Genomic DNA, 19,236 nt, shown 5'->3' with positions numbered 1-19,236 from the left:
TTGGCGCGTGTATAAATGGTCGCGGTTTCATGCAGTTCTCCTAAATAAACCAGGGAAAAAGAAAAAAAAAAGGAAGAAGAAGAACTAACAACAAGAAGAAAAGAAGGTTGGAGCAAATTGGAGCAGGAGTTCGCAAGTAAGGAAAAAGCGACCGCAAAGAACAAAACGACTGGCAAGTGAATGACCTGAGTCCCAATGAGACGCCATAAAGCCGAAAGTAGAAATGGCCACAGCGGAGATCCTGACAGAACAGACTTGGAAAAGAAGTGCGAATGAATAAAGAAAAAAAAATGATATACCTCGGGGTGGTCGCAATTTGCATCTTTTTCATACACCGTGTACACGGGTGCAAGTAGGTGCGAATGCACTCGCACTAGTAAAGCGATGCCTGGTACATGACTTGCCACAACAAAAGAACGATCATATAGCTATGACATCGTTATGATGCCATGCAACTTCTTGTATGTATTGTTGTGCCATTACCACAAGCCCGGATCCCGAATCTGGAAGATGCAGAATCTATCCTGCGAGCGCCACAATTCTCCCTTCACAAGTCAAGAGGCTGCGCCTTCGTGCAGGAGAAGCCTCGGCGAAGCAGCGTGTTTAGACGTGCCCGCGTGTGCCCGACAGCCCGGCGCCGCACCTCCCTTGCCTGGAGGTCACCGCGCGCGCGAACTTTGAACCGGGTGGCCAGCGCGGTCGCTGGTTGGACCCCTCGGACGACCGTCGTGTGCTGACTTTGTATTGGGCCGTTTGAGTGACAATGGGCCTCGGGGATTATAAAAGCAGCAACACGCCGCTCGAAAACGGGATCCGCTGACCCCACCTGGAGAGAGGGTCGCTCCCGACTGGGGTGAGATGTGTCACGCGTTTTCGCCGGACGCCGTCGTGCGAGAACAGTCGCGTTTGTGTGAGCTCTCGGCCCCAGTGCCGATCCGTTCATGTCCTGTATGATAACCTGTATATAATGTATAAAGTCCCTTTTGTATTTCTCATCGACGCCAGGCTCGGAGTCTTCGCTACCAACGCTCTGTCACGAAACGGGTGACGAGCGCTACGGGACCACAAAGCCGTTATCGTGGTGCAGCGGTGCAAGTTCGTAACACTGGCGGCACCGGTTGGATGTCGTAACACTGGTGGCACCGGTTGGAAGTTCGTAACACTGGTGGCAGCGGTGGGATGTCCGTAACACTGGATGGCAGCTACGGGATTGACCGGCATCAGCTACCTCGGCGCGGTGAGTGCCTGAAGTTTACCTCAAACACCAGACTTTCTCTGACACAGGTTATAGTAGCTTAGGGAAGGATTTGGTGTTGCATTGTGATAACCTTGTGTGTTTCAAGCCTAGTAAGAGTGTTTTGAAAACCAGGGGATGCTGAGGGGGTAAACAGGGCAGTGTGTGAAATACTTGCATATGTCTTACTAGTAGTGTTATAGTAGCGTACGGCAGGTATATTCAAAAAGGGTAAACAGCAGGAGGACAGTGTGAACGATGGAGAAGTACAAGGTGAAGGAACTTCTCGAAATTTGTGAGGAGTTGGGCATTGAGTTGGGCTCAACCAAAAGAAAGAATGCGATCCTTGAGGTCATGAGGACTGGGGACGTAACGGCTGAGGAAGCCGCTGAGGCCTGGGCGGATATCAAGGAACGTCGGGAAAGGGAGGAAAGGAGAGAACAGGAACGTCGCGAAGAGGAAAGGAGAGAACAGCAACGTCGCGAGGAGGAAAAGGAGGAAAGGAGAGAGATTCGTGAGCACGAGCTTAAAATGAAAGAGTTGGAGACCCGAAATAGCTCGCCAGCGCCTAGTCTCACTTCTAATGTTCCAAGAATACGCGATCAACTTCCACCCTTTGTCGTCGGAGAGGATATGGCCAAATACCTCGTGAAATTTGAGCACGTCTGCGAACGGAATAGCATTGAGCGATCCCTTTGGGCACAGAATCTGTTAGCGTTGCTTCCTGGGGAGGCATCAGACGTAATAACTTGCTTATCGAAAGAGGCGTTTGAGAGCTACAGTGATGTGAAGGAAGCGCTACTGCGGAAGTACAAATTGTCGCCCGAAGCTTTCCGGCAGAGGTTCCGGTATGCAAAAAAGGGTAAGGAGTCGAATGTTGACTTCGCGTTTCGTCTAAAAGCCGACTTGGTGGAATGGCTGAAGGGCGAAGAGGTTTACGACGACCGCGACAAAATTGTCGAATGCATCGCGTTGGAGCAGTTCTACCGTTGCATTGATGAGGATGTCCGGCTCTGGCTGCAAGATAGGCTAAAGGAGGTTAAGCTAAACAAGGCAGCAGAGTTAGCGGAAGAGTATTACACCCGCCGCAGCTTGCACAGCAAGGCAGTGCGTGTAGAAAAAGCAGATAGAAGAGATGGGTTTTACGGGAAGCCCGACGAACGGAAGGAAATCACGCGTCGCGAGTTTCGGGACGACGAATCCCTTACCAAAGAAACTGTAAGGGAAGGACAGAATGCATCTCAGAATGATGACGATGGTCCGAAACAGCGAAACGAAATGACGCGTTCTTTTGAAAAACGGAAACCGTTAACCTGCTACAATTGCAAAAAGCAAGGGCACATCGCTGCAAGCTGCCCAGAGAGAATTGCTTTTGCGACGATACAGGAAACTCACAAGAACATACGTCTATTGGAGCCCTATGTGCAGGAAATTAAGGTAAACGGCAAGAAGTGCCGAGCACTGCGGGACTCTGCAGCAACTATGGACGTTGTTCACCCGTCTTTCGTCTCCTCGAGTGATTTTACGGGAGAGTGCGTTAGGATACGGCAAGTGGCCGAGAAGGAGAGTGTCTGTTTACCGATCGCAACGGTTATCATTGAAGGAGAGTTTGGGAAACTTAACGCCGAAGCCGCTGTGTCAGCCGCCCTCCCGGAGCAATTTTCCTACCTCTTCTCAAATAGCTCGGAGCAGCTGCTGAGGGATCAGGGCAAATCATTCTTTGCCGACGTGGCGTACATGGCCCCCACGCGATCCAAAGCGCGCCCGCTGTCGAGGGAACTTGACTTAGCGTCGGTGAGCGAAAGGCGGTGCGGCACACGGACCGATCACGGTAACTTGAGTGGCGAGCAGTCACGGGAGAGGCAGAGCTCGGAGGCTGGCCTAGACGAGCGGGTCCTGGAAGTGAGTGGGAGTGACGCGTGCAGTGCTAGCCGCGATATGGACTCGACGCCGCAATTAGGCGACGCGGGCTCCACACTCGCTCCGGTTTCCGCCAGCTGGCAGGAGCCGGCTGCAGTTGAAAGGGAAACTCGGATTCGCGAGCAACAGGAAGATTGTTCACTAGCCGATCTGAGGAAGAGCGTCAAACGGGGAGTGAAAAAAAAGGGGGTTTCATTTGGCAAGGAATCTGGCTTATCGTACCGCCGCTACACGGATAAGCAGGGTCGCAAATATAAGCAGCTTCGGATTCCGCGAAAATATCGCCGGGAAAAATGAATGACCTCATTTGCTTCCTCAGAAGTATGTTTTCGGTCCAAAGCGATTTCAAGGGGACCATTCTATTTGTAATTATTATTGCTGATTAATAATTGTTTCTATTTTGATGTGTTGTTGATTTGAAAACTGATTGTTTAAGCCTTGTGTGCTAGATCGTACACCTGCCTCTTGTTGCAGCGGGAGAAAAAAAGGGGAAAACAATTTAGTTAGGTTGATTTGAATTATGGCCTTGTCTGGTGTTTGACGGGAGACAGAGGGCACTTGTTCGTGTTGGGTGTTGCCTTTTGCCGGTCGGTTTTGCAAGCTGCAGAACGACCAAGCGGGACCAGTGGCGAGAAGCAAGGTCTTAGGAACGACCCGAGCGGAGCTGGTCAAGGTGCCTTGGCGACGACGTGGTGAGCAGAGCTCCTGTCCTGGCGAGTCGGACCTGGGCACGTGAGGTTACCTGGCGTCCCGACACTGGACGTGAACTTGGACGAGCCTGACGAACGTGCGCGCCTGGCATCCGAGCCACGTGGAGGCAGCTCGTCTTCCCGGCGCCTTATCTGAGGGCGGGGATGCTGTTGTGCCATTACCACAAGCCCGGATCCCGAATCTGGAAGATGCAGAATCTATCCTGCGAGCGCCACAATTCTCCCTTCACAAGTCAAGAGGCTGCGCCTTCGTGCAGGAGAAGCCTCGGCGAAGCAGCGTGTTTAGACGTGCCCGCGTGTGCCCGACAGCCCGGCGCCGCACCTCCCTTGCCTGGAGGTCACCGCGCGCGCGAACTTTGAACCGGGTGGCCAGCGCGGTCGCTGGTTGGACCCCTCGGACGACCGTCGTGTGCTGACTTTGTATTGGGCCGTTTGAGTGACAATGGGCCTCGGGGATTATAAAAGCAGCAACACGCCGCTCGAAAACGGGATCCGCTGACCCCACCTGGAGAGAGGGTCGCTCCCGACTGGGGTGAGATGTGTCACGCGTTTTCGCCGGACGCCGTCGTGCGAGAACAGTCGCGTTTGTGTGAGCTCTCGGCCCCAGTGCCGATCCGTTCATGTCCTGTATGATAACCTGTATATAATGTATAAAGTCCCTTTTGTATTTCTCATCGACGCCAGGCTCGGAGTCTTCGCTACCAACGCTCTGTCACGAAACGGGTGACGAGCGCTACGGGACCACAAAGCCGTTATCGTGGTGCAGCGGTGCAAGTTCGTAACACTGGCGGCACCGGTTGGATGTCGTAACACTGGTGGCACCGGTTGGAAGTTCGTAACACTGGTGGCAGCGGTGGGATGTCCGTAATAGTATGTATGTATGTATGTATGTATGTATGTATGTATGTATGTATGTATGTATGTATGTATGTATGTATGTATGTATGTATGTATGTATGTATGTATGTATGTATGTATGTATGTATGTATGTATGTATGTATGTATGTATGTATGTATGTATGTATGTATGTTTTCATGGTTACAGGGTTAAATTGGCTATTGTTCTGAAAGTGACCGAGATAAAGCAAGGGCGTGGAGGTTAACCGAGGACTGATTCCGTTTTGCTACTCCTCAATAGGCAAAAAGGAAAGTGTAAAAAAAAAAGTAGACGAAGAGGATGATATAGGACATAGTTTAAACATTATGCAGACTCGCGAGAACCGTAATAATCCTGACTTCCTCACCGAGGGTCACTCAGTCCGGCTGACTTCAGAAACTGCAGCAGCTGCTCTTGTGGCTTTAGGTATGCACAGAGACAGTTAATGAATGCACAGTGCCCGAATCGGCAAGAGCAGTCAACGCAGTAAACGGTTATAGGGAGAAGATATTTCCGAAAGCATTGAAGTAACAAGCTTAATAATCTGAATATTCATCTGCTGGAGTAAACAACTTAAAGTGCTTCGGCGTCTTACAATCTTGTGAAACTCATTACTGCTCTCCTCAAAGCAACACTCAGTGACAACGACCCTTGTGTTTCATGAATCAGGGGGAAAAATAAAATTTTCGCTAGTGCAGTTGCATATCTTTGCGTCTAAACTCGTCTAATCCGATTAACCATAGATTTGACCTCGTAACATAAATACATATCGTGAAAGTTCCATGTTCTTTCAGATAATGGAAACAATAGGCTTATTTATATTCAACGCTCGCAAACAAAAGCAGCGCACACGGGGTCACCGGCCATGCCTCGGCAATTTCACGCGTCTCAAAAGACGCAGATACCCCCCTCCCCGAAACTCCTCCGAAGGCTGATTACAGCAGTGACTGATTTGCCTCTCCAAGGCATCCATTATCGCCGACCACAAGGAAAACGGAACCGCATATCAATTCTCGCGCCAAGCAATCCGGGGAGAAGGGATCACTGCAGAAAAGAATACGAGGGAGCACACCAGTACGAGCGGTTTCGAATTAAGTGGTCACACGCGGAACAATACGAAGGACCTAGCCGTACGGCGAGCGAGTGCGGCGGTAGCTCGGCCTTGACGTGAGCCGAGCGTCCTTCTCGAGAAGATGGAGCCATGACCGCGTTACGGCAACCAAGAAGGCGTCAACGACTTGCGCGGAGAGGACGCGGTGTTCACGTTTTACGAGCCGGGCTCGTGGGCATTGTTTGTCGTCGCGCAACGCCTTCCGGGGGACGCGGCGATGCGCCCGGAGTTGATCCGAGGAGAGATGAACGCCCGGGCTTTGCGAGTGACAGCCGCGGCTTTCGGCCTGTCGTGCAGACTTGATTTGCGTTTGCCCAGAGAAGTGGGAGGAACAAACTTTATTCAACGATAAAATGAGAGAGAGAGAGAGAGAGAGAGAGAGATAGATAGATAGATAGATAGATAGATAGATAGATAGATAGATAGATAGATGTAGACAGATAGATAGAGAGAGAGAGGGAGAGATAGATAGAGAGAGAGAGAGAGAGAGAGAGAGAGAGAGAGAGAGAGAGAGAGAGAGAGAGAGAGAGAGAGAGAGAACGAAAGCTGGCTTTGTTCTTCCAGCTTCTGCCATCAGAACGGGGGGAGACAAGGGGGGGGGGGGGTTGTCCTTAGTCCAGGCTTCCTGCGGCCTGAGAAGTCTCCCAGGACCATCACCACCGCACCAGTTTGCGCTGGTCACGCGGGTGCGAGCTGGACAGCACGGCCTCCAAACTGTTCGGGTGCGGGGTTCTCGATGGCACATGCACAACGTGGAGGAGTGGCCGAGAATCACGTGTTGTAAGAATCGCGTGAGGCCAACGGACAATGAGTCCAAGGAAATGATAGGGGAAGCCAACTGTGGTACTGACTCGTGGGGAGGAGGACTTTATCTGATAACTAGGCTCTGGATGGCTTAATGACGAGACATTCTGGTTTTACGCCACGAACTTGGCAGATGGGCCTATGCACAAGGAGAGAGCTAACAGAAACGAGTAGAACACACTGCTATAACTCCGATTTACAAATGGCACGCAACGCGGCGGAACCCACGCAAGTAGTGCGGTCGTGGAACACTCACTTCCGCACGTTTGTCAGCAGTTCTTTACCTGCTACGCTTTCTGCGCGATAAATACTGCACAAGCTACAATTACAATTTGCGGACCTTCATTTAAGTCAAATCACCTATTATCTGCATATCTTCGTGCTCCCAATATGTGGCGTACTATGTTTTTGCCGCGAACGCAAGCGGTGTGCTGCGGCCGCCGGTCACAGAAATGTGTCACTACGCTCGATCGTTGGTAGTTGGATTGAGACCTGCGGCGCCTTCCGCGTAATCGTTACGTGCTAATTTGCGACAGAAAAGTGTTAGACATTGTTACATCCGAATTATATAGACGCACACTTATACATTTCATTCAATTGTGACGCACTATGTTTTGGTCGCGCGTGCGACCAGTGAGAGAAGTTTCGCTAGGCTTCGTGTGAAACAGAGTACAGTGAACTTATTAACAGTGGGGAAAACAAATAAATGCTTCTCACAGTACCCACGTTTCAGCGAGGGCGTAAATATATTCGCCAGGAGGGAGAAATCAAGTCCGCTCGCCGAAACGTTGGCTCCCACCGTTCGTGAATTCGACTCGCTATAACTTCCCGCGACTGTCTGCAGTCTCGTTTGCATACCTAACGAACCACACTTTCCGAGACAGCGAACAACACTCGTTAAAATGGTCACTTGCCGTCAGCCTCGTTCGATTCTCGCATCTCCGTCGTATCCCGCGAGAGCGGCGAGGGGGCGTTTGGACGAAGACACAACGGAAATGAGTCGAGAGAGAGAGAGAGAACGGGCAAGCGGGGCAATTGAGACTCGTTCGCGTTCTCGCTGGCGCTTATGCAGCGCGCGCCGGGAGCCAACAACTTGCCAACAACTGCCAAATGTGGCGTCCCCCCCACCAACGACCTCCGTTTCTTCTCTTCCAAATGCATCGGCCCCGGCTTCGCCCCCTCCACCCCCCCCCCCCCCACACACACACAAAGGCCCGACTAGAGGGCGTCGGCTGCTGGAAGACCGCCGCTTCTGTGCGGTGGTGCCGCTTCTTCGAGGACAGTTTCCACCACTGGCCTCCTTGACAGTTTCCACCACTGGCACCACTGGCCTCCTTGAAGCCCTTGGGTTCAGCGGGAGCAGTGGTAAATAAACAGGTCCGCAATAGACATCAGTAAGAGGCGATTGGAGGATTGGTGGAAGAAAAGTAGGGAAGCGACAAAGGACGGAGACGTACAAAAGCACAGTTCGCAATAGGGTATCAGAAAATTTGGACGTGGTAGTTCATAGTGTTTTTTTTTTTTCATTGGTTAACCTAGGTAGGATATTAGACAGCATAGTAGCAAGAGCTTGGTGGCGCAAGCCACCGCCCCGTTCCAAAGGGGACGCTCATAACATCCATCCATCCTTCCTTCCATCCATTTCCGGCGAGCGCTGGTCACGAAGGAATGCGCGCGGTTGTCCTGCCTCGACGGCTCTTTGCCGCCCACTGTATAGCGCAGTGCGTGGGCTTATCGCGAGCCTTCATCGACTATACTGTCTCCCCACGCGGTCGTTTTGTTATCTCCATTATATTCCCGGTCTTTCCATTCCGCTCACGTATATTTTAGAGCCTCTATACCCACCTGCTGCTGCTCCTTACCGCGGTCGTCTCTATTGTTTTGTGGTTTTGAGCAACTGTTTCGGACTCGCGAGGTGTCTGACAGGAGATGGCTTCCGCGAGAAACCGCGCAGATGAGACATATGCGTGTAAGAGCCGCGGAGAAATTAAACGTGCAAGAAGCGGGCCAGTCGAGCGGCGATTCAGCGTGTGTTCGCGGGATTATTTCACGCTCTGAAAAAAACACTTTTATGTAGCACATATTGAGCGACAGAAGGCTGTATCGGGAGTTTTTTCGTGTTGCTCTACAATTTTCTGATAGTTTAATTACAATATGTGACAAGTACATTAATTAACTGATACTAATTACGTATTTAGGCGGAATGCAGAAAGCAATCTGAGTATCTCCAAGCGACGGCAAATAACATTCACTTGGTTCCGTCCAGCTGCGTGGCATGTGCATATTTTTAAATCTTGGTGAATGATAGTTGGGACACCCTGTATATACGCCAATGAATTTCCTTATGTTATCCCACCATCTAACTCACTGCCGTATTCTAATGCGTTTCCCTTCTCTTGGCGCCCATTCTGTATCTCTATTAACCTCGATAGTTATCCACTTTATGCGTTGCCCAACTCCAGTTCTTGTAATTTCAACTAGGATATCGGCTATCCTCATTCGCTTTATGATCAACGCCGCTGCCTTTCTTATCTCTGGGTGTCTGATAGGAGCCAACTTCTATGAGAGAACGCAGGTGGGACAGCTACGATTACGAGGGGGGTACGCTAAACTAGTTCATACTTATCGTGCACGTATATGCTTTTAAAGCTATGTTTTCGTGAAATGTGGATTACTAATGTAGAATATAGAGAGCTCAAAGTTCCATGTCCCATTTTTTTTACTTTACTATTACATTTAAAATTATTTGTTTGTTTGCTGTCCATTTAACGTAACCGCCTATCGTATTTCGTTTCATCGCTTGATTGTGCGCTCCATCTCACATATCCACACACACACGATCGCGCACCATTAACCGTTGGTGCTTTGGAGTATAGGATCGTTCCGAAAGTCACTGACACTCCCTTCTCTCTCTCCCTCTCCCCCTCTCTCTCCATACGGGCGAGTATGCACTACATGTACTTCAAAACGGCGGCGCAATATCTGCAAAGCCCACACGTAGCAGTCGGCGCACGTGGACTCGCCGCTTCAGCGCTCGCATCAGCGGGAAGGACGACAACGCCTTGCCGTAACACCGCCGCCCACGAGGTGGGTCGCGTCGCCTCATACGCGCCGGACAGCGCGGTGTATGCGAGCGCTATGGCGTACCGTATAGGCGACATCCTGCAGCGGGAGGGGGAGGGGGGGGGGGTCGAGGCACCGAAAGCGTAGACGCGGGCGACCGCGCGAGGGAAAGCTCGAGCGCCGGAAAAGAGAGAGCGTGACGCACGGATACGTATATAACTCGACGGCTCGAAATTTCCGTGCAGTATTCGGGGCTGGCTATACGCGCGAGGCGAGTAGACGCGCCGCCTCGCTCTGAACACCTGCAGGCCGCTATGCACAAAGAAGCTCTTACGATTCAATCGCTCGCAAGAGCAAATTCCAACCGAGAGAAAGAGAGAGAGAGAGAGAAGAGGGAAAGGCAGAGAGGTTAACAAGACTGAGGCTGGTTTGCTACCCTACACGTGGGGAGGGGAATGGGGAGTGAAAGAGAGAGAGAGAAAACCTGAATCTGTACCGCCCTTTCACATGCACTAAGTTAGGTGCAAGATGTCTATAGTCGGGCACTCAAGTCTGTTGACTTCAGGTAGTGGAAGAAGTGGAAGGAAGGTAGTGGAAGTCTGCGCTAATGAACTGTGGGGCCAGGCTCCCAAGATATTTGCTTCCAGCCAAGCCTGATGTTAGACATATATAATTAACAAAGGCGGCCGCGGTCAATGGAAGGGCCGCACTTACGATCGAAAAGCTTTCTGAATTCGGCCCCTGAAACTCGGCTCTCTGACGTCTCACGTCCTGCGCCCTGTAACATCCCCGCCGTATCGCGCAATACGCGATCTTCGTCAGCTTTTCTGTTTGACTCAATGGTTGGCAGTTATACTCAATCCTCTCTGATTGGCCCAAAGAGCCAACGTGGGCGAATTAGGCGGTGGGTGCAATTCGGGACAGTGTGGAGTTCCGTCATATATGTTGTCGAATTCGGCCATCTTTGGCATTTTTGAGCTAGTCAGAGGAGGGCGTATATAGCAGGCCTGTGAGAGACAATCAGAACTGACACGATTGTGAACACGACGCGATGGCTTAATTTGACGGCGTCCAAAGTTGTGACCCATTGCCCGAGTGCCCAGGAGCGGATGACTTCCTTCGAAACCTTTCTCTGTGTCCCGGTGCTTAGAAGAAATGACTCGAAAAAATTCTATAGCATGGCAAGCACTGAACACAAATAGTATTACAAGAAGGGCCAATTTAGATGTAATGCAGGGGTCAACATGTACCAATGGCGAATACGATATGATTCAATGTTGGGCCAACATTGGCCGTGCTTTACCGAGCTGCTTCAGAACCTAAAAGGTAGGCTGCTGCCGTACTAGTTAATTACAAAGTAAGCTGAACCGTCAGGTACAAGTAAACTTCTACGACACCGCTCAGGCTTACGCTCCGGTCTGACACAACTGTCGGAAGAAATATACTTTTACAGTTTTTTTATACCATCCCCTTCCGTATATATAGCATATTTAGCAGGGATAAGCGGGCTAGTTGGTGGTCGTTATTGGAATGCATCAGGTAACCGCACAAAAACAAGGGACAAGGAACAAGGGACAAGGGACATGTAGGCCTTCGACACACTCCTCATCGGCATCACCAACATTTTTTTCTTTTTTTTTCAAATACCGTGCAGCCTGTGGCCCAAACACAGCCGAAGTATAGCCGTCGTGGGGCCGTCATTGTACGCAGCCTGTATGAGACATCGCTCTTCGGAGACCAGACTCCGCCTTGCTAGCTGCACGCTACTATCGCGGCCTCTGGGGCGTGTGCGCCCGCGTGACAGAGGGCTTATACGCGATGGGGCGGACCGCTTGCCGACGCGCCCTTTTAGCGTGGGCTGCTAACCGTGCAGCACGTACGAAGGAAGCAAGAAAGAAAGAAAGAAAGAAAGATAGGGACAGGGGCTGTCACAGACCCAGCTCTTTACGCTGCCCACGCGGTCTCCTCGAAAGAGCGCTGGGATCTCGCGCGCTGGTTACACCGAACGACGGCTTGCAACTACGTCGGACGCGGGTCTTAGCTGCAAGAGATGAACTTGTTAACGAAAACACGCAGCGTAGTTGGCGAGTCGTTGCTTAAGAATGCACATATGTTAGTGGATTCAGAGCTAGGTGGCACAGCAGACGCAGGTAGAGCTAGGGCCAGTATTAAAAAAACAAAGAAAAAGAGAAACACTCCATAACCGGAATCCAGGTTCGTGAGAGGAAAGTTCAGCCAATCCCGATGCTGGACGTATTAGCTATGGCGGCTGGTCGGGAGCTATTAAAGCACTTACGAACGAAAAGCTTTACGAACGAAAAAAACTTCGTGAATTGACCCCTTATAGATGCCCAGCGCTTGTTGTGTCTACAGCTCTGGCCTCTTCTGAATTAGCGCCGAGTCCACATCAGATTCCAACGAAAAAATGATCAAATGTGCATTTAGAATTTAAAAAAGAAGCAAGCAAAAAGAAAAACAGCCCCTGTTGAATGCTCCAGTTCCAACGGTGGTTATAAATTCGGAGACACGGACGACCTGCGCATACCCTTACCTTAAAGCCTGTGTGCCCTTATCTAAAAGTCGTTGAGGTGGTTGCTGCTGATGCTGCTTAGATCGGGGGCTCGCAGGTTCGACTCCCCGCACGGTAAGAGACGTACGCACAGACAGACACACGCGAACAATGATGCCTTGGTGCATGATAACCCCCACGTGACCAAAATAAGTTCGGGGCTCTTCGGTATGGAGGCATGTCATGGTCATTTATAGCTTTGGGACACACCCGCGCCCCCCATCTCGAAAAAAAAAAATACAGACGACACTGGAGGGTAGCTTCCAAGAGTGTGATCGATGGAGCTCCGACAGTGAACGTGTGTAGTTGTTACTCGCCTGCTTTTCACGCCGCGTTCGTACAATTGCAGCGTCACGCTATACGATTTGAATTTAATGTGGGCTGCCAGTAGAAACAGCGGTGGCGGAGTCAGCATGCCGGCTCGTATACGATGCGACGGTGCTCACAGCAACGCCGCCGCCACTTTCAACCAACGCGGAACCGAAAGGAACGCTTCCTTATTTTTTTCCACGGGGTTTCGAACGGACGGCACTTTATAATTACACAGAGCTCACATGCTGCACGCTCGACAAACTGTCTGTCCACAGCGGAACGCCTCCGGCATTTTATCAAGGATTGGCCGGCCACACAAGTTCCCTCATATATATATATATATATATATATATATATATATATATAGGGGTTTTCTTCAAAGTTCAGCACGCAGGACCCGACGTAACATACGCAGGAAAGAAGTCTTCCAAAAAGTTCGTCGTCTCTTTCCTGCGTATATATATATATATATATATATATATATATATATATATATATAGAGAGAGAGAGAGAGAGAGAGAGAGAGGAAAGTGTGTTGCTGATAATGGCGTGACGCGAGTAGTGACAGGTGTATGTGTCCGACGCCATGATTCACAGAAAGAGATAACCTGAGGAGATCGGAGCACATCGGAGAACAGAGCGAACCCAAGAAAGAAAAACTACACCGTGCATGCACATTCCGGCGCGCCGTCTCTGTCTGATTGCAATCGACTTCTTTCCTCCACGTCGCAAGTGGCATCGACATCGTCTTCCTACATTCCCCTCCTCGTGGTACCAGAAATAATAATAATAACAACAGCAATAAAAATAAAGAGAGCTAAGCGACGCCTTTTGCTTTCTTGAAAACCCGTTTATTCTTTGTTTCCTTCTCGCTCCTTTTTTTTTCTTTCTTTCCTGGGATTCATATCAGCGGCAGTCGTCGTCGCCGGAGATGGCTGCTTTCGAATAGGAAGGATTTGCAAAGAAGGGAATGTTGGGGGCTTCGGTTTCGTTATCTTTCTGCGACCGATCGTGGATGTGTTTGTGTTCGCGTGTTATCAGCGGGTCAGACACCTTGCCGAGAGGGTGCAGGCAAAGTCTAAAAAAAGTATGCTGGCGCAAGATAGCAAGGTGGGCGAGTTGCTTAGGATTCAACGCACTTTTGGCAACAGCGCAACAACAACAACAACAACAACAAAAGCAAACAATTGCAAAAGGAAGTAAAAACGCACGACACAACAAAGCGCCGTGTTGTTTTCTTCCTTTTGTCATTGTTTGCTTTTTTTTGCGCTGTTACCAAAAGTACGCTCAGTCTAAGAAAAAAAGAGTGGTGCGAAGACGAACAGCCGGTGAGGGTTGACTGAAGCTGGGGAGCCCAGGGTTTCCTTTCACACCGCGGTCGACGAGGAAACGCCAACGGTCACGTATATAGCGACTGTAACGGACAGGCGCACATCTCAAAGTGTACAGTTTAGAAGCATCCACCGCTCCAGCTCCGCATAAAAGCCGTATATGTATACCCTGCGCGAAATGCCTCTGCCCTATACGTGTTCAAGAGCCACGGACGTGTCTAACGTATATACATACATATGCGATACACGCGGACCCACGAGGGCAGCTAGGCGCCAGTTGAGCAATATTCTCTTGCGGTGTGGAAAGATATGAAGAAAAAAAGGAAGAAAGAAAGAAAGAAAGAAAGAAGGAAAGAAAGGAAGAAGGGAGGACAGAAAGAAAGAAATGAGAAGGCAAGAAAAAGAGAGCGATGAGAGAATAAGCAAAAAGAAAAAGAGAAGAAAAGAGTTACGAAAACGTCTGAGCAAACTAGCCACGTAGTCCCATAACGACCGGAAACTTCACGGGGACGTCACCTGCACCTGTGTCTATATTGCGCGGCCGTATAGCGCTGTAGCGTTCAAGCAGAGCTCGGCACGAGTAACTTCTTTTATCGCGATTTCCTTTTGTAAAAAAATAAAGAAAGAAAGAAAAGAATCGTATATTTCACTTTTCTTTTTTTGCGATCGTAGTCGCCTACGTACCACGCAATGTCGTCCCCCGATCCTTAAACACAGATTATGTTTAAGGATCATCGTTGGCTTAAACGCTTTTCGCATTCGTTAGAGGCCAAGTAAAATTGGGGGTAAACTAATAATTATAGCAGTGTAATTAAAGCACGAGCGGAATAAGAAAAAAAGACAGAAGAAGAAAAGTAAAAGTAGTGACGCGATAGCTGGCGAACACATAATGCGAGACGTATGCATACGCCTTTCGTCTCGCATTAAAGTTTTTGTCGCATCGATCACTGGAAATCTTACCCTACAAGAATATGTAGAGCAGCGGTAAGCGGAAAACAACAGCAACAACAGAAAAGGCTTCCTATTTTATTCCCTGCTAGATGTAAACTGAACATGTGGCGTCTAAGGATGAATTCCCCTACTAAAGAGAAAGCAAAAAGAAGGGTCAAACAAAAGCGTGACTGCAATGATTGCGCAAGAAAACACACACGCAATGAAAAACGAAATCAAATTAAGAAACAGGCGTTTAGGTTAAAAAGGAAAGGAACAAAGGAAGAAAGAACAGAAGAATAACTGCTTTGGTAGGAATGGGTCACGTTTCGTCCGAACCTCGAATTACGCAGAAGGCAATTATAAACAGCGCTTCGATGCAAACGGTGAAGTTGCAATGGAAGCCGGCTGGGGCGCTGTACACAGTGCGCCAGGACGCTGCCCCGCAAGACCCGGTTTCGTACGTCGTGATCACGGTCCGACAATTTAGGAACGCGAGTGCCATCAAGGGAGGGACTCGTGCGGTTTAATCGGGAAGGTCGATTAGGCGTATTAGGCGGGACGTGAGTTCGATCCGGTAGCTTCCTGGATCCTTCGCTTCTTAATTCGTCATCCGTTTTCCTCAGTCGTGATTGGTCCCCGTTCGTGACGCGGTAAAAGATACCGCAGCGGTCCAGAGAGGAGCGAAGGAGAACGCCACACGAACTTCTTTCTGCCTCCGATTTGGTGCCTTGTGCGAATTTGTTTCGGCGCACATATTGTGCAAAAAAAAAAAGCCCGTGAAGGCAAAATGTGGGCTCATAGAGGAGGAACGCCTGAGGGATTTGTATCGACGTTCAAATGTATGTATGTATGTATGTATGTATGTATGTATGTATGTATGTATGTATGTATGTATGTATGTATGTATGTATGTATGTATGTATGTATGTATGTATGTATGTATGTATGTATGTATGTATGTATGTATGTATGTATGTATGTATGTATGTATGTATGTATGTATGTATGTATGTATGTATGTACCAATGTTCAAACCTATGTTCAAGCTGCCGGGTAATTCCGCGACTACCGAACTTTTACGAGTCTGGACAGAACCCAAGCTTCGTAATGCCTTCGTGCTATGATTGAAAATATCTTTAGCTATACCTCGCTAAGATAACACCGCTCCATTGTAACTGAGGGTGTTTATGTCAGATATAACTAGGAAGCCCCTAAATAGACCGGAGTGCTCTCTATAAGGCCAGCTCAGGAAATTTATACAAGTTGAAGTTAATAACATATTCCCGTGTGTTCGTACCTGAGGTCGTCTTCTTCGGCCGCGTGGATTGAACAGAGAGGCGTCTGAGTTTATGTAATTGCTTCGTCATCTGAAACTTATTCCCAACTACTTGTATGTTTCGTTATACGTGATACGCTGGGGAAAATAACTAAACTACAAGCTGGAAAACAAAGTGCTACGTTGGGTCCTTGCTCATACCTCCCGGTATTACTGAATGATTCATTTCAAGTTGACCGGAAACGCGTATTAACTTGCTCTTAATGAATTGTACGCAGTACGCGATGTCATAGATCCGCTTTTCCCATGCTGGTGATTAGTCATTTCAAAAGAACATCGGCACAGATACGCACACACAGATGCGTATCTTTCTGCATACAATAAATTTGTCTAGGCAACTTTGCCACGGGCAGTTATGACGAAAACCACGCATGATTGCTGGCGGGCAAGGTAGGAAACGAATATGAGCAGACGAAATCTATCTGGTCCCTCTTGCCCTAAATATAAGATAACGTCGTACAAAACGCACAAGTGACCTTGACAACATACCCTGCTCACACGAGCACCGGCGGCAACGCCGAAACGATAGTTATCAAGAGCGTGGCGACCAAAAACGACAAAAGAGTTGACGGTGTACTCACCGTTATCAAAGGCCGGGGCGGCATGCGCTGGAGCGGCGATTAGGAGGCAGAGGCAGACGATTTCGAGCAGAAGTAGCATAAGCCGGGCAAGGGACGTCATCATCCGGGTCTTGATCAGTCGTCTGCTCGCAGTAGTCAAGTTCCCGGCGACGCGCATATTTTTTTTTCACGTACGGCGCACACACACACACACGCACACCAGCGACCGGCACGACGTCTTCTTTACTTCTTCACGTCAATCGTCTCGTGGGACCCGCGGTCCAAACCCATCGCAACGCATTGTCATCAACCGCGCACTCGAAACGCGGCTTTAGAAGGGGCGTTTTGCTTCCTCACAACACTCGGGGAAAGCGTCACGCAGAAGCTGCGCGGGGCACGAAGCAGACGACAGCGGTAGGAGCCGTCGTCTGCCCGCGGCGGTGACCGTTATCCAGCAGACGATATCCGCGCCGCGGCAGCTGCACCCGGCTGCGGCTCGACCGACCATTGCGCGCGAGAACACCGGGCCAGGCCGACATCTTGGATGAAAAAAAAAAAAAAGTGGCACCGGCGAAGACGACCCGATAGCCGCCTTTCCCAATCGCTTTTTTTTTTTACTTTGCTTTCACCGTCACTTCACGAGGAGCAATTTCTCCGTATTTTCCTTCCTTGATTTCTAGTGTTGTGCGCAACCGTGTCGTCTGCTCGCGGCAATGAAGTCCTCGACGAAACTAAAAACGGCGTCGTCTGCTCCGCTTCGAGACCACGTCCTTCGCGTTTCACTTTCCGTTTTTCTTTTCCTCAGCACCTATGCTTGTTTCATCCTACAAGTTCTTCCTTATGCGACAGATGGAATCTGTTATCTACTTTATCCAATGCAAAAAATCGCTAGTTTTTTTATTCGCATTCCCTATAAAATATAGAACGAGTACCGCACAGCGCTATGGCCGACGCTAAAAGCAGGTTCGGCTTCGCCACTAGGCTGCGCCGCTTAAGTGCGCAGGAAGGTCACTGCTACGCGCGGAGGTTCGTTAAGAAGTGCTTCCGCTGTATCAGCGACTTGGAATGTGTCCGCGCTTCCAGAGCTAACGGCGGCAATAAACTACACGCAAGAAGCTGAACGGGTCAGAGATAGGCTGAAAAAGCAGACAATGTCGAGCGATAACGCTTCGATAAGGAAAGAAGCCGCGCCCGTATAGCAAACACGATCTGTGAAGACACTCGGTCGTAACCTCAGGGAACTGGAAGCACCCGGATCGCGTAACCTTAAATTAATAAATATTGGTAGCTCGTTCCGAGAGGATCAAGAGAGAAAACAATAGCTTGCAAAATAAGATAATACGTACAGTAAATTTGCGTTAAATAATTGCACTAAGGGGAAACATGAAAAACGAAAACCTAAGCTCAGATCGCGAGCCAATAGAATCCAGCGTAGCAATAGCTTCAACAACTCACAACTTGGCCGATAGGGATGCGGAGAAACTGCGCTTCCATATATCCTTCCTCTGCAGACGTCAGAGAAGATGACAGCTGATCCTTCTCCTCAGCGTCGAAGGACACGCGGAGGAAAGCAAAGTAATCCGAAAAAAAAAGAGAAGAAACTCAGGCGCGCGACACAGAAACAGAAGCGACGAAACAAAACAAAAAAAGAAAAGCACAAGAAGCTCGTTGGGGGTCGAGGTTTGGGCCTCAGCAGGCGACCCCTAGTCCGCGCACCCACATAAGGAAAAAATTAACAAAAACACCGCCGCGAAGAGCAAAACCTCGCGCACCAAGGCAAGCCCGCGGAGTTGCGAGCGGAGCGGCGCGCAACCACCGACTGAGAGAAGCGAGGCAAGATAATCTCCGCATTCGAGAACCGCACTACCGCGCGGCTGCAGCAGCGCGGCCGGCGGGGCAGGTGGTGGAGAACCGAAACTAAACGCCCACGAATGCCGGTCTTTTGTCGCGTTGCGCCATCTGTCGACAACAAACGTCTGCTCGCGACGGAATTCACGCCTCGTGAGGTGGCGCCCTCTGGATTGAAAATGCGGATCTTAAAGGCTATGCTTATGCTGGTTGAAGGCATGCATGGCTGCATGCACGTTGCAACCACCGACTGAGAGAAGCTAGGCAAGAAAATCTCCGCATTCGAGAACCGCAGTACCGCGCGGCTGCAGCAGCGCGGCCGGCGGGGCAGGTGGTGGAGAACCGAAACTAAACGCCCACAGATGCCGGTCTTTTGTCGCGTTGCGCCATCTGTCGACAAGAAACGTCTGCTCGCGACTGAATTCACGCCTGATAAGGTGGCGCCCTCTGGATTAAAAACTCTGATCTCAAAGGCTATGCTTTTGCTGGTTGAAGGCTTGCATGGTTGCATGCACGTTGCAACCACCGACTAAGAGAAGCTAAGCAATAAAATCTCCGCATTCGAGAACCGCACTACCGCGCAGCTGCAGCAGCGCGGCCGGTGGGGCAGGTGGCGGCGAACTGAAA

At 49.9% G+C, this 19,236-nt stretch overlaps 1 protein-coding gene across 1 annotated transcript in view; it reads right to left on the bottom strand.

Annotated features, from left to right (window-relative positions):
• LOC135896502 (putative receptor-type tyrosine-protein phosphatase mosPTP-1) overlaps positions 1-18,593 on the bottom strand; it is a 251,298-nt gene extending 232,705 nt beyond the window's left edge. The window contains exon 1 of the mRNA XM_065424921.1: positions 16,783-18,593. Coding sequence (XP_065280993.1) covers positions 16,783-16,939 — 157 coding nt within the window. The 5' untranslated portion in view covers positions 16,940-18,593. The remainder of the gene's footprint in view (positions 1-16,782) is intronic.
• Between the last annotated feature and the right edge of the window lie 643 nt (positions 18,594-19,236).

This window comes from Dermacentor albipictus, chromosome 6 (genome assembly GCF_038994185.2).
Source record: "Dermacentor albipictus isolate Rhodes 1998 colony chromosome 6, USDA_Dalb.pri_finalv2, whole genome shotgun sequence".
In the NCBI taxonomy this organism is placed as follows: Eukaryota; Metazoa; Arthropoda; class Arachnida; order Ixodida; family Ixodidae; genus Dermacentor; species Dermacentor albipictus.
Note: the sequence above shows the minus strand (reverse complement) of the source record. Positions and strands in the feature narration are given on the sequence as shown.